Source organism: Rissa tridactyla, chromosome 18 (assembly GCF_028500815.1).
Source record: "Rissa tridactyla isolate bRisTri1 chromosome 18, bRisTri1.patW.cur.20221130, whole genome shotgun sequence".
Lineage (NCBI taxonomy): Eukaryota > Metazoa > Chordata > Aves > Charadriiformes > Laridae > Rissa > Rissa tridactyla.
The window spans coordinates 1,853,833-1,869,728 of record NC_071483.1 but is presented as its reverse complement, the minus strand read 5'-3'; the positions used below and the strand labels follow the sequence as shown (position 1 = coordinate 1,869,728).

At 43.6% G+C, this 15,896-nt stretch overlaps 1 protein-coding gene across 2 annotated transcripts; it reads left to right on the top strand.

Annotated features, from left to right (window-relative positions):
- Positions 1–3,049: 3,049 nt before the first annotated feature.
- Positions 3,050–14,224, top strand: PSMB2 (proteasome 20S subunit beta 2). 2 transcript variants are annotated; one of them, XM_054223776.1, is made up of 7 exons: positions 3,093–3,222; positions 4,154–4,280; positions 5,703–5,825; positions 6,382–6,452; positions 11,345–11,507; positions 13,020–13,069; positions 13,994–14,224. In XM_054223776.1, exons 3-7 carry the CDS (start codon positions 5,714–5,716, stop codon positions 14,099–14,101), a joined length of 504 nt encoding a protein of 167 aa, XP_054079751.1. In that variant the 5' UTR covers positions 3,093–3,222; positions 4,154–4,280; positions 5,703–5,713; the 3' UTR covers positions 14,102–14,224. The 2 variants fall into 2 exon arrangements, with proteins under 2 accessions (XP_054079750.1, XP_054079751.1); XM_054223775.1 differs by lacking the exon at positions 4,154–4,280 and having other exon boundaries at positions 3,050–3,222.
- The last annotated feature ends 1,672 nt before the right edge of the window (positions 14,225–15,896 follow it).

Genomic DNA, 15,896 nt, shown 5'->3' with positions numbered 1-15,896 from the left:
ACACCTTGAGGACCACAGAGTTGTTGGATATCCCCGTATATTGGGTGCAGGATCTCAGTATCGGGTATCTCAGTACATACGAGAGTTTTACGTCGGCTGCTTTGCACCGCTGCGCTATTCACAGCTTCTGGTCTTGGAATAACCCCCCCCACGGCTGCGTAGCACACGCAAGGGTAAATACACATAACCACAATATTTATCTTGAAAATAAAATAGGCAAAGGCACATTCAATTTTAAGACATATCGCAGCCTTTAATGGAAAATATCCCCCGATTCCTGCCAGGCAGAGATGTCCTGCTGTCCTTCTTATCCCCACGCAATAATGTCACAAGTGCCTTCACCCCAGGAAGAGGGGTAGGTGCGTACTGGATGCACGCGTGCTTCCTAAACAGGGAAATTCAATCTGTCAAGAAAATTCAATAACAACCTTAACATTTAATTGTACCCTAGGGCCCAATAAAAATCAACAAGGATGGTAGTTGTTGATTTTTCGTTAACCTTCTCTTAAAAAGGTCTCAAAAAATAACTGCTAAGCTAGACTGCCTGGCTGTATGTACATGTGCAAGACGGATGGAGTTCTATAGGGAAAAATGTGTTTTAAAACTTCAGATTGGATCCACACAGAAAATACTTAAGCACTGGCACAGAGCTTGGCCATTGTTAGGTAAACGAAAACATCCTGTTTTGATTTATGCACGTAGCACTCAATTTAACAAGTGTAGCTACAGGCAATTGGAAAACAGTCAAAATGGTGAATTTGCTGCTTGCGCTCATTTATACTGTTTCCTGAAGACAATTTGCTGTTGCTTTTTGGCATGTTTAGTATTTTTTAAACCACACAAAGGTTATGCCCAGTTCTCATAATTACACAGTGACTTTCTTGGTATAGGTGCAGTTGGGCGCTTGCCATGTGCTGTAGCATCCAGAGTTTTATTTCCCGGGGCTGCCTCCTTTACAGCAACTGCCCGGGGCGGGGGGGTTAATGCTTCGGTGGCCCCTTTCATTAGCGTGGGGCTCGGTCTTTGTGGAGCTGCACTTAGCGAGCGCGTGAGATGGGGCTCAGGCAGGGGCAGAGACTAATCAATAAACCAAGTGCCAGTTGGAGTTACTCTGCTCGTCACGATGGCGCCTGCAGTTAGACAGTGTCCAAGCCATTAGAGTATTTGTTTTGTTTCTCTTGTTATTAATTATCTACATTACAGCCACACCTGGAAGCTTCTGGGTGCTGCACAGCCACGTAAGACAAGCCATTTTTTGCCCTGAGAAATTTAAGTAGATTGAGAGTGGGGGGGAAGGAAGGGAACAGCAGAGAACAGCATGTGCTGATGGGCGGCTGTCAGAACCCACGTCCAGCCGGGTGATGAATACCACCCAAGCTCTCTACCTGAGCTCAGGGAGGAGCTCTGAAGCCACCAATTGATAGAAAAATCCGCAGGCACATCAGCAGGTCAGCAGTTTTCCTTGGTGGCTGGCATGGATAAAAAATCCCCTTTTATTGGCTGAATAGGTGAGTTAAGCTAGGCCTTGCCCCTCAGACGGTGCGGGGTTCTGCTTGGGGTGGTGTTCAGGGCGGCAGGAGGGGCTCCGGACCGGCCGGGCTGAGTGTGCACTCGCCGTCACCGGCTGCGGACCGGCAGGCTGTCGCCGCGGGGAGCTCGGGGCTCGGCTCCGCACGCAGCTGGCACTGCTGGCTAGTCCTGACACAGAAAGATGGGCAGCAAATAAATCACTCCATCGCTCCTGGAAGGATTTCACTGTCTCTTCACAGTTCAGTTCCCTTTGACTACATAGATCAGAGGCTGCTATGCGTCATGTATTTCCAAAAGAATTTGTGCCTAAGGAAAAGCTGCTGTGCGAGCTGGGTTTAGTGTTTTCTTTCCTTTCGGAGCTCCACAGGCCCCGGCATCAAGCTGCCCCCCATTCGCTCTAGCCGAGACCGCCAAACCAGTTTGGTTTTACTCCGGAGTGTGGGGTACATGTGATTATCACCACCCCATTGTCCGCACTGAGACTCTGCCTTGGGGATGTGCTCTTCAGTAGCAAACACTGTGTGTTTTTGCTGGGAATGGCGCCAAAGATCCAGAATTCACAGGATTTTTGTTCCGTATCAAAACCTCAGGCCTTTTGCCTGACAGGAAACCCAGCTTTGACGGACACCTCCATGAACCAGAAGTGTAGGAGCCCCACTGTCCCCAGAGTGTGTGACTGGAACGCTGTGTCCAGTGCTGGGCTCCCCGGGTCAAGGACAGGGAACTGTTGGAGAGGGGACAGCAAAGGGCTACCAAGATGCTGAGGGGACTGGAACACCTCTTTTATAAATAAAGGCTGAGGGATTTGAGTCTCTTCAGTCTGGAAAAAAGACGACTGAGGGGGGATCTCATCAACGCTTCTAAATACTGAAAGGGGGGGTGTCAGGAGGATGGGGCCAGGCTCTTCTCAGTGGTGCCCAGCGACAGGACAAGGGGTAACGGGCACAAACTGGAACATGGGAAGTTCCACCTCAACATGAGGAGGAACTTCTTTGCTGTGAGGGTGGCAGAGCCCTGGCACAGGCTGCCCAGAGAGGTGGGGGAGTCTCCGTCTCTGGAGACATCCCAACCCCGCCTGGACGCGTTCCTGTGCCACCTGCTGTGGGTGACCCTGCTCTGGCAGGGGGCCGGACGGGATGATCTCCAGAGGGCCCTTCCAGCCCCTGCCAGTCTGGGATTCTGTGACTGCGCCGGCCTAAGGCGGAGCGCGCGAGCACATCGGCCGCTCACCCGCAGGACGGGCCGATCCCCGCGGGACGGGGCTCCGTGAGGAGCGGGCGGGAAGCCCACAGCCCACCCAGCGCCTCACGCCATCCCCAGGCCCTTCCCGGGGCCGCCCCCCGGCTCGCTGGGGCCAGTGCCGTAAGCGGCGAAGGGACGGGGAATATAAAACGGGGGGAGCAGCGCCCGCCCGGCCGCCGCCATCGCCCCAGGCTGCCGCGCGCTGCCCGCGCCGCCCCACGTGACCGCGGCCCCGGCGGCTCTCGCGATCGCTGACGTCATCGCTGCGCGCCGGCGCCTGCGCGCGCGCGAGCGGGCGGGGCGGCGGCGCTTCGCTGTGTCACGGCGCGGCCTGAGGGGACGGCGGCGCGCGGGCGGCCATGGAGTACCTGATCGGCATCCAGGGCCCCGACTACGTCCTGGTGGCCGCCGACACGGTGGCGGCCTCCAGCATCGTCCAGATGAAGCACGGTGAGAGGCGAGGCCCGCGCGGAGCGAGAGGCCCTGTGAGTTCTGCCCTCCCGCGGGGCAGGCCCGGCGGGGAGCCCCGGCCGGCCCTGGGCGGGCAGGGTGCCCCCGGGCTCCGGTCATGAGGAAGCGACAAGGGGTGAGCTCCCTGTGTGCGGTCAGGCAGCTCTGAGCCTCTGGCGTTGGCTGCGGCTGAGGAAGCGCTGCTGGAATGGGCAGGTGTGGGTGAAGGTGGAGGCTGCTGAGTGTTTGGGTTTTATTCATGGATCTACTGGATGGAGAATGGCCCTGAGGAGGAGGACTTGGGGGTGTTGGTGGATGAGAAGCTCAATTTGAGCCGGCAAAGCCACTCGTACCCTGGGTTGCATCCCCAGCGGGGGGGGGGGGGGGGATTCTGTTCCTCTGGTCTGGGGAGACCCCCTTGCAGTGCTGCCTCCGGCTCTGGGGCTACCAACAGCAGAAGGACACGGAGCTGATGGAGCAGGGCTAGAGGAGGCCACGGAGATGCTGGGAGGGCTGGAGCCCCTCTGCTGTGAGGACAGGCTGAGGGAGTTGGGGGTGTTCAGCCTGGAGAAGAGAAGGCTCCGGGGAGACCTTCGACCTTGCAGTCCCTAAAGGGGCTCCAGGAAAGCTGGGGAGGACTTTTTACAAGGGCATGTAGAGATAGGATGAGAGGTAATGGCTTCAAATAGGAAGAGGGGAGATTTAGATGAGATATCGGGAAGAAATTCTTTTCTGTGAGGGCGGTGAGCCCCTGGCCCAGGTTGCCCAGAGAAGCTGTGGCTGCCCCATCCCTGGAGGGGTTCAAGGCCAGGTTGGACGGGGCTTGGAGCAACCTGGGCTGGTGGGAGGTGTCCCTGCCCAGGGCAGGGGGGTGGAACGAGATGATCTTTAAGGTCCCTTCCAACCCAAACCATTCTGTGATTTATTGTAGGAACTGCGGGCCGATCTCTGTCACTCAGAGTGAGCCTAGGTCTCAAAGGGCTGGTTGATCAGAGTTTCCAAGCCTGAGCCCGTATGACTGCACTGTGTTGGGTTGTCATGTTAACTTACCTGTTCAGGTAAGCCTTGACTTGTTAACCCAAACCTTGCTCTGTACCGCAGGACAGTTGTGTTAAAAACTGCACAGGGATAACAGGGAGTGAGGTTAAATGCTTGGTTGTGTCTAATTCACTGATAAATGTAATTAATGGAAAAAAGGGAATACTGAAAGGAAAAGCATCAGTGAAATTCATAACACAAGCCATGTAAGGCAAACTGTACTACGTTTTGGATTTCTTTATTTGGTAAAACATCTGGGGGGGAAACAAATTTCAGGTATTTGTTTAGAGTATTGGCATTTACTAATACTTGCTTTAGTTTGTAAGTCAATTGCAAGGGCTGATCAGTGTCCGTGGCCTTTCCTGAGCTTTCAAGACACGCAGCTTCTGGGGAGTTCTTAAGTACTTTAATAACTCTTGAAATCATATTAAGGGATTGTGACACTTCATACCTGTCTTGAAGCAGAGATTATTCAGCAGCATTTAGTAAACTGAAAACAAAGTTCTGAGGTGGAGATTTAGTGTTCGGTAAACCTACCTTCAGTATAGAGAAGTGGCTTTCCTTTCACACCAACAGCTACTTGAGTTTTTCTGTCTCCAATATCTAAGTGCCAGCCTGCTCTGATTAGGTGAGAGTGCAGCGTTAGACTGTGCACAGAATTGTCTGCAGTGTTATCATGACAACTTGAATTCCCTAAAATACACAGAGGCAAGTTTTTAAAACTGCAATTATGAGTAAAAGTATAGCTTATTGTTAATTAATTTCCACGTATATCAGTGGGCTGTGTTATAATTTATAATCAATACTTGAAGGTTCAATTTTTTTACAAAAAATAATGACAAGCAAAAACCTGTTTCTGAAAGTCTCGCTTGTCTAGATTGCTAATTTTTGAGACAGTCCTGGATATCAGGAAGAGGAGCATCACTTGGCATGGAATTTGTTTCTGGATTTCCTAAGATTGCTTTTGTTCAATGCATTGATGTTTCAGCTTATACTAAAGGATTTGCTTCTGATGTCATATATTTAGATAAAGTAGAATGGTCACTGAGTAAAATTCTTATTCCTGAACCAAGGAAGCGCCAGGCATAATGTTGAAGTTTGTCAGAACACAATATTCTGTGTGAAGTTTTAGTCTGTTTCTGTATCAGAAAGATCATGTATTTCTGAAATGCCTCCCTTCCTGAAGGGAGCACTTCGTGCATTTTGGCTTTGTTTCTCCCGGTGATGTGTTTAACAAGTCTTGTGTATTGTGCCACCAACTGTGAGACACTGAATGTTAGGGTTTGCTCAGGAAGACTTTCTTGGTAGTGCTCCAGGTCATAATGTAGTTATGCAAGTCTCTTACGTGTTGCTTATGAAAGATCATGATGTGTTATGACATTGGCAAAATAATTTATTCTTTCTCATGACCATGGCTCTTAATGTTATTTTTCTTTGCCTAGACCATGATAAAATGTTTAAGATGAGTGAAAAGATCTTACTCCTGTGTGTTGGGGAGGCTGGAGACACTGTACAGTTTGCAGAATACATCCAGAAAAATGTTCAGCTCTACAAAATGAGAAATGGTGAGTGAAGAAGAACAGGTACTCACTGACGGTTTGGAAGCAGAGTTAATAAGTGTAGTTAACAGTTGAATGTTGGTGGAAAGTTCTCAAAGCTTCTCTATCTTTAAGGATATCTGCATTTTTAGTTTCAGGCAAAGGTAATAGTTAAGGAGGGATGAAGAAATGAGATTGGATTATATAGTATAAACCTAGAGGTTTCTCCAAAGCCCAGCTACCCTATTTGTAATATAAATGACATAACAGATTTGTTGGTACAATATTTCTTTTAATATGTCCATTGCAGGGCAACTGTTATCACTTTTCCTGATGCACTGGACTGAAAAATGCAGGCCACGTGTCCATAGTATTGTAATTTTTTGAAGCTATGTGTTTTAATGGTCTGTACAGGTATGAGGGCCCATTTTATGCTTGTAGCTTTTAGAATAAACTGGAATTAGATGAATGACACTTTGTCATTAGAGAATATATGGTTATTTCAAAATAGGAATGGGAAGTCAGGAAGTGAAAAGAGAATATAGATTTGCACTGTTATCAAATACACATATTTCTTCTCCAGGTTATGAATTGTCTCCTACTGCAGCTGCAAACTTTACGCGGCGAAACCTAGCTGACTATCTTCGGAGTCGAGTGAGTAACAGCTGAAAGATTTTGGCAAAGGCTTACAGGGGAAAATTTCCATTTTTAAGTAATGGAGTCTGATGAAAAAGGTGTGGTGGCTTCTGTCTTTAGTGATGAATTCACTTTGCTGAAAGGATGTTTTATTAAAAAATAACTTGATTTGCTTATTTAAAAAACTTATCACATCACTTATCAATAACTGATACAACTATAGGCTTAAAATTCCAGCCTTGGGCCCAATAAACATTTTGTCACAAACACTGCAGACAGCTAAGTGAATTAAGCCTCTTTAACATTGAGATAAGGTTGTCAGTTTTCATGCAAATGCACTGAATCCGTTTAATCTTCTTGGAAAATGATTTAATAGAGCAAAGCTGTTTGATGTACTTAGCAAAACAAGTCCCTTTTGTAAACAGCAACATGAGGCTTTCAGTAAATATCAAATCCAAGTTGGAGCTGTATTTTCAAGTTACTAAACTGCAATTACTGATTTTTCTCATGGTAATCTTTTCAAAGTATGAAAAGATGTCATGAAGGGACAAACGGACTTTTAAAGATCCAAGGTTGGGAAACATTTCATTAGCATTCTTCTCAACACGCTATTTGAAAAAAAATTAAATAGGATGTTGAGAATGAAGTTGAACGACTCTGTCAGGAATAGGGCATGGGGTAAATTAACAGCATACTGCCGAGAACTGAAATGATGTTTTACAAAAGCAAATAAAGGCCAGTATTAACATTAGAGCTGTGTTGTTGAGAATTATACACGTGTGGAGTGAGGTCCAGAGTCTTCTTCAAGAACTTACCCACAGAAACAGCCTAAGATCACTCTTTTCATTTCTGATATGGATGACAGCTGAAGGTAGCAAGTTTTCAAGGTACTGAAGTTAGAACGAGTCACTAGAGCTCAGTGCAGTGTCTTGTCTCAGTCTCATACATGAAATGCTACTCTTGTGGTTTAAATGACTTCAGCCAAACACATGGATTAAGCATGGTTGGTAGATGATGGTTGGCAGTGATGCTGCTTGCTTTAGCTTTTGCTCAGGTGTGATTTGGAAGGTGTGTGTGTGTTTTGTGGAACTCTGTGCAGTTTTTGAGTTGATGTGGAGGAGCAGTGCTGCTTTGTGCCTGGCCCAGATGACTGTCAGCTGCCTGAGACTGGTGGCTTCTCTCAAGGGCATCTGACCTGCACAGATGGTGGAGGTGAGGCTGACACTGAAATGTCCTGCCCACTAAAGCAGAAGCAGCCATTTCTTACATACAATTTAAAGTACCACTAACAGGAGTGATTTGAGAGGCTTTTTGGTGAACTTGGCCAGCAGGATGTGGCATTGATGTGGCACTGTCATCTTTCTCTGTGCCACGTCCCCTGAGGCCTGATCCTCCCCGTGTCTCCCCTCCTTCGTGAGCCTACGCCTGTCTTCCAGCTCACCTGCTCCAGATGGGCAGCACAGTGGGGAGGACACTGGCAAAAGCAGATGTGTTTATTTACCGGAGACAAAATGTTGTGCTGTTGCAGATGGCAGTGCCCTGGAGCAAGCGGCGCACTCTGACACTACTGTCACACTACAGTGATCTCTATACTGGAGGGAGAACTCTTTTTCTTTGAACATAGCACTTAATGATTTGTTTGTGGGATTTGGAACTTGACGATACAAACCTTGCCATCAGAATTTTTTTCCTGTGAATTTTGTTACATTTTCCTCGTAATTTGTGGGATACCAGAAGGGTTAACACTAGCTCTCTGTATCTATTTAAATTGCATTTAGGATTCCTGGAGGCTACTACTTTAATTATGTGGATGATAAAAAATGAAAAAGTAAAACATGCCACCACCTCCTGTTAGGAGCAGGGAAATAGTTTAGAAGTAAATAGTTTGGTGGGGTAATGGTAGTTTGTTGCTGTATTGCCATTTACTATGTGAAGCCATTTCTGTTATGGAGCATTAGAAGATACGTAAAGGGGAGCAACAAACACTGAAACAGTAGTTTTTCAGACATTATACTGTTTTTGAGTCCCAGCCCAACATAGAGCTTGTTCTGCATTGTTAATCACCATCTGGATTCCTCCCTATGTTATCTAGTTCGATTTAATTTATGAACCTTGTGGCTTGTGTAGGCCAAGTTCCCGATGTCTTGGGGATTGCCCTTGTAAGGCAGCACCTTGAAGTTCTTTTGGTAGAACGTATCAAGTGTATACACTGGGCTTGTAACTTAAGGCCCTTTCATAACTGTGCTCTCTTCTTTTACTGAATAGTTAACATGTGTTTTTTCATGACATTTCTCTTTTTAAAACATGGGTTTTATACTCCAGCATAGGATCTGAGAAGAATCTTCCTTGATTTCCATTTCTATGTTGCAATTGAGGCAAACCTAGAAACTGCGTTTGGGGCCAAGGGGCTTTCACATAGTTGAGCAGGGCAGTAGTTCCTCTTCCACTGTTACCCACTGCAGCACCTTCACCTGCTGAATCAAGGGCTGAGTTGAATACGTTTAACATACTATTGAGGTTGCCTGGTGGTGGGGATCAGGAAAAATACCCACCCTGCCCCTCCAAACCCGATGAAGTTCAGTTTCTTGTTGTGATGCTATGTTTAATTATAGGTGACAGGGTCTGGCCTGAGTCCAAAGGAAGACTGTCAGTTCCTCTCCCCTTGTCCACGCTTGGCAGGATGCTTCCTCACGCCCACCTTTCCCCCCTTGCTGTGACTGTGGCTTCCGCCAGATGTCACACCGCTGCTTGTCACCGCCCGGCCTCCCACTGCTGAGCTTGTTGGTTTGGTGTATTTATCACAACTGTTCTCTTCAGCTGTAAATTTTGAAGAATTTCACACATCTCTTAATTGCTGTGGTTATTTTAAATCAAACAGCATAAAGTGCAAAGCTACTTGGGATAAGAAATAGTGCCTCTAATAGCAAGGTTAAGTTTTGGGGAAAAAAAAAAAGATAATCTATCCTGGAGTGTTAGTCGTCCACTCATTTGGTAGCCCTTTAATTGCACCAAGCTTCTGAAGAGTTTAGAACTGTTGGCGTGGATTTGGTTACAAAAGCCAAGGCTGCTGTTGGAATGCACAGAAGGAATGCCAGTCCCAGCATGGAGGTGTTAGTCCCACTAAGGCAGCACTAAGAGGTGCTGTCTGCAAATTTAATTTGTAATCACTGACTAGTAAATAGATGATGTATATTTTCTGATGTTTAAATCCTACCTCTCTTGAATAATCGCAAGGCCTGGGGGACACACTTTTTTACGTTTGAGTTTTAAGAAGATGTCTAATACACCATTAGCAGGAGAACTTACAGCTGAAACACAGCTTACAGATTTGTTTCAGTCTGTATAACACCATTTATTTATGGTTGACTATCTCGCATATGCCAATGTTGGTAATTCAAAGTCACACAATAATTTGAGTGATCTTGTGTCATGGCTCTTAAATATCAACTTGTGTGATGTTTCAGAATAAATAAATGATGAAATACAGACTAATTAAACGAATACAGCTGCTTGGTAACTTGGTTCCAAATATTTTTGAATGCTTTGAAGATTAAATCACACAATTTAGTGTTTGATATATAACTGTAACCTGATTTCTTCTTTCTACCTGTTTGGTGGAAGTGAAAATATAGTATCCTGTAATATTTTTTTGAGTGCAAATTCACTGTGCTTATTATCAAAATGAAGTTTTTCCTGTGGTAATGTGTTTGCTTGTTCCAATCTGTTGTTAGTTGCATCATCGGGTTTTTTCCCATTTTTTTTGCTTTGTTGATCTAGACTTTCCAACATTTTAAGAGGTACCTTCTTCGTATGATTAATAAGAAACATTATATAAATGTGGAAATACTGGAAGGATATAAAAGCAGTCTTAAAAAAAAATATATAAAATTACCAAATTTTCTTCTCAGCCTATATTTAAAAATAATACAGTGCATGCCTGTTTCATGGTCTTATGAAGTACACATCTTGGAAGAAGATGTATAGGGACATCTGCTTTATTCATGATGGTGGAACACACTAAGCCTAAACCACGAAGGAAACGGCAAAGGAATTGCTAAACTTGCAAGTACAGCACAATAAAAAGGCATGGTTACGTTAATGCAGTTGCATTGTATTTCTGGATAAGATGTTGATGTTTCTCAGTCTTATTGGATAGGTTCCTGCTGAAGTCATAAACAAGAATCAGAGGAGACAGTAGCTAAAGCAGACTAAAGTTTAGTTTAAGAAAACTGTTTCCAACCAAAGACAAAAGCCGCAGATGTTGCAGTGTCTTAATTTTGGATAGAAATAAATGGATTCCTTAGATGATCTTCATTCACTTGGTCAAGTTAGCCTAATATTAAAGATTAAACTTGGTATGTGCAATAAAAATCAAACTATCAATTAACAAGACAGCGTAATACCATATATAACTGTTTGCAGTGTATGTAAACTTTCATATGCTAAAATGGTCTATGGTTAGCAGTAGCGTGACTGAGAAAAGAGCATGGTAAATTAACAAAGAGGTCCTTACAAACTGCAAAATGTTCACAGTGTGCTTGCATCTTGAAGTAAAGATCCACAATATGGTGAGATGAAAGAATCTGGTGTGAAAACATAATTAAAGTTTTCTGAAGTTTGGATGTGCCACGAGAGCTTTTTTTTAAAAAAACAAGCCCAAACAGTAATTCTCAGGAGAATCGGAGTTTTATGGCTTTATTTGCTTTTGCATTCCATGTGATGAAGAGACCTAATCTTTTTTAGCTTGAGATGCATAATCTCTTGCAGACAGTACTGATGTTGTTGCTAGTAGCGTTTATGGCAAAGAATTGTGAAACCAAGTATGTTGCTGTTCTGTAGGTGGCACGGGGAATTGAGATTCGAAGATTCGGGTGTGGCTGTTTCAGTGAAAACATCCTTTTTCTCTGCAGACCCCTTACCACGTGAACCTGCTCCTGGCTGGCTATGATGACCACGAAGGTCCTGCCCTTTATTACATGGATTACCTTGCGGCTCTGGCTAAGGCTCCCTTTGCAGCACACGGATACGGTGCATTCCTCACCCTCAGCATCCTTGACCGCTATTACAAACCAAGTAAGTGAAGTCTATGGAGAAGAAAATTCGCCTGTTGCTGATTAATAAATTAAAGGCTTAAACTGAGAGATTGACATTTGCTGACTCAGATGGACTAGTGCAATTGCTGCGATGCTACAGATTTGAATGTGACTTTTTGTTAGAATAAGTGTAGCTTTAAAGATTGCCTTCTGTTTTTGCTGAAACGGTAATGTGAAACTAGTCAATTCCTTAAAGTGTTTTCCTGTTTGAAGCATAACAGACCATAAGTGAAGGAAGTTTCAATTTATTCCAAAACATGACTAGACTTTCCTGGACCATTAGCTGCTAGTAGTCTGTTTTTAATAAATAACACTTTGATAACTTTATCTTCTACTTGCTTGCCTGTTGGCTATGACATGTACGTTTTCCCAGAGTATCAATCCTTAGAGGGCAGTTCCAGATCCTATTGCTCCATATCTTAGATTGGCATTGTGGGTGATATATTAAAAACATACAAGTGAAAAGATATTCCTAGCAAGATTATCTTCAGTACTCCGAAGTGGTAGTGATGAAGATTGGTTGGTTTGGTTTACAGTTTTATGCATGTGGTAGCTCTTGAGCGTAATTCTTGTGCACGTCTCTACCTGTCTAAAGTTTTAATTTTAGAATCATAAACGAGTTCTTGCACTGCCAAGGAGTAAACATGGCCCCATCCCCACTTTACAGATGAGGAAATGTACAAAGCTTGGAATATTGTTAGTCTGACATCGTTGGCTTTAGCTACAAAACTGCTTTATTGCTGTGCACAAAGCTGAGTTTAATCTCATAGCAGAGATGTTAGCTTAGTAATCCTTTTGTCTGTCTCCTGCAAGAAATGTAGCTATAAACGGACAATTTTATTCTAGTGGGACTTCTGCCTGAACAGGGGATGCAGGTCTGGAACAAACTCTGGAAACAAGTTTTGTGAGATCTGAGATGCTTAGTCTTCTAGTCATGTCCCTTGAAAATGATACTGCTCTGTTTTCATCATTCCTTGTGAAAAGAGGAAGAATAGTGAGCTACAATACGTTGTCACGGCTTGCCATCTCAATGGAGTGCTGGATTTTATCCTAATGTGTGAGAATAGCAGGGGCATCACACACGTGCCTTTCCCATTATTAAAACTAATACCCAGCAGGGAACGTAGCACTAAAACCAATCCCCGCCTACTGTCACTGACTTGCAGCCGGCTGTGGACAGATGGAGCTGATTTAAAACTGTAATAAACTCGAGGAGAGAGAGACGGCTGGACTTCTCCAAAGCCCAGTCCCTGGCCATGGGAGGCAGAATTCCGTCATGCTTCCCATTCAGTGTAACAAATCGATTCTCAATGGCTTGTTGCAGCGTGAGCGCTTCGGTGCAGGACGTCCTCAGTACATCTGGAAAGTGTTTTCTGTGAGCTGGGAAGGAGAGGTTTTGGTGCTCAGCTGAAAAGTTGTTTAAATTTAATAAAGTTTCTGTTGAGAGGGATGGCCTCTAATTCAATCAATCTGTGGATGTTTTCTCTTTCAGGTATCACACGTGAGGAAGCTGTGGAGCTCCTAAAAAAATGTCTAGAGGAGGTGAGTTGCCAAACTTAGGCCCTTATGATCTTGAGAAAGGAATGTTTGTTTGCATTCATTTACTGATATTTTCCTGTTCCTCTTGTCGCATTTTTTTGCTGCCTTTGCCAGAAGGGGTAATAAATGCGCATTGACCAGATGTGAAATAGCTACTGAGGAAAAGGATTTGTGGGCACTTGCGTTGTCTTAGCATGGTTCATGTCCTCCAGAACATAAACTTGAAGCTTAATTGCTTTGCTTTACTTTTGCTTCTTCCATGCTTAGCATAATATTGATACAGACAGTCTTTGACTCTTTCCTTTGATATTTCCTCTGAACAGAATGCAAGCATCCTTCTGCTACTTGTATTGCACTTTATACTAGTATATACTTCTAAGCGTACTTCTCTTCCAGCTTGTGAATTGGTATCTGAGGTAAAAATTTGACCTTAAAGTTGATGATCAATTTTAGCGTAAACATAACCTTTCAGACCCCAAGGCTTTTATTATAGGAGAATATTCTTTATCCTTGTCTCTAAGAGGTTGAATTGAATGTAACTGGGAAGAAACATCTGGAGGAATATCAGGAAGAAGTGCTCTAAAGAGGTTCTGTTTGAAGTATCTTTTCAATACAAACATTTGTGCCCTAAGTTGTAGCCCACTCTAGAATTCTTCCTGCTTAAATGTCTTCCTTGTTAACAGGCTTGTGTATTTTGCATGTCTAGCCTGGACTTGTCTAACATGGCTAGTTTTAAAACGGAGAACAAACTCATACTAATTGATTCCTGAGCAGTGAAAAAACCACTCTAGTTCCTGATATTTCAGGTCACTAGAACCAGAATGGAAATTTTGATGTGCAACAGCATATTCCTTAAATTATGCTCTTCTCTTTTGTCTAAGCTTTGAATGAATCTCATCTCTTGTCTTTTTGTCTTTTGTTGAACAGCTTCAGAAACGCTTCATCCTAAATCTGACTTCTTTCAATGCCCGGTTCATTGACAAAGATGGCATCCATGAAGTGGATAATATCCCCCTTGCAAAAGCGATGTCCTAACCCCTGAGGTCTTTCTTCAGCAGTCTTCTTTTTTGTTCACTTTTGGTTTTTTCTATTCATTTGAAGCACACAAGTCATGTACTGCACTGGGAGATCGAATAAAGATTGACGTTTATATAGCCAGTTTTATCTTTTTATTCCACTGATCCTTCCTGAGAGTATTTAAGCAAATCATTCCACAGTGAAGGTGGAACGTGATTTACCGTTAATGGGTGCACATTCAGGTTACTTATCTTTCTTTCCTCTTCCGAGATTTTTACTTCCCCCATAAGTTTTCTTGTGTGGGGGGAAAACTGGTACTGTATTTTCTAGCTGATAATACGCTGTCATCCACTCTCATAATTAAAGCTCAACAAAAAACAGGAAAGCGTTTCGTGCTAAACATACAGCACCTACTTTATTTTTCCAAAGATGTTACCACGGTTTGCTTTATAAAATAATAATCAAGTTTTCAAAGACCTAATTTGCTTGTGTTATACTTTGTTTCAGTCTAATCCAATTGAAAGGTGAAAGAACAAATTTTCAAATAGACTAGATATTAAAATGCTAGTGTCATTTTTAACTCACCTGGTCATGGTTCTGTTACTGGGAAAGAATATTCTGCTAGCACAGTAGGCTCATAACTACATTAAGTGTTTTAAATACAAACCGATGTATCAATTGTGGGATTTTTCTTAATTCATGTGTGTCTATATTTAGAAGAACGTGAAGTTCAACGACAAATAAAAGTGCAGGACTTCTCATAAATCTTTGAATTACTCTCCACTAGCTAGAGCTTTGTTTTCCTGAGAACAATCACTGATGTCTAGGCTGTAGATGATGCTTCTGTGTAAAAACTCCATTCACAGAACAGCCTCAGATAATTATCGTGTGGCTGATACTTGTGGTCTGCCCAGAAGTGATTTTTGGGAGATTAATTGTCATTGAGACTGCTTCCCTACTTGAATTGTCCTGGAATTAGTTACCCATGTACAGTGCTCTGTTTGGGTGCTCATTTTATGTTTGAGTAAGCTTGGAAAAAGAATCTTGGCAATAGAAGGCTGGATGTGTAGAAGATTGTGTGCGGACTGTGTTACTTGCGTGGCATGGCGTAACACCTCAGCTCTCGGTTGGGAAAGGTGAGTGACAGAGTAGCTGACTGCCTTTATTTGTCAAAGCTTTTTTGGTCTTGCCATGGTAGTGCGTTTGAGAATGTTGGTCTCTTCCCCAAAAGTTTGTCAGTCTTAAAGACCAAGTTGTCCCATCTTACTGAACGTGTGAGAACTGGATTAGAGACTGAGACTTAATGTCACAGAAGAAACTTGCAGCTCCAGTGCCTTAACTCACCCTGCCTCTTAAGACTGCTCTTACTTAAATCCATTTTTTAACTGAAGTCCCATCGTGCTTTGTAGTTTAATTTTTTCCAGAATGAGTTTTATTATCAGCTGGTTTTGTTGTAGCCATGGCTGCAATGGCTTTTATTTAAAGCCAATGGCATATAACTCTGAAACATTTTGCTGAAATTTACTTTTTCTTTTAAAAACCTTTTCAAACCTCTTTTACCCTGTAAGAAAGGAAGTCCCAGCCTGATTATTTTCTCTTGGCAGGTCACATTAACATGAGTAGGGTCTGAGCGTTCTAGTTCTGCGACTGAAATCTCACCCCTTCATCTTGCATTAATGTATTTGTTTAGCTTAATATGCAGCATCTCTAATTTATTTTACCGCTGATGTTGAATGTTTTTGCAGCTTTCTTGTCTCTCTTTTCAAAGTCGTCGTCACAGCGTGGCTGAGCTGATGTGATATTTTTGTCACTG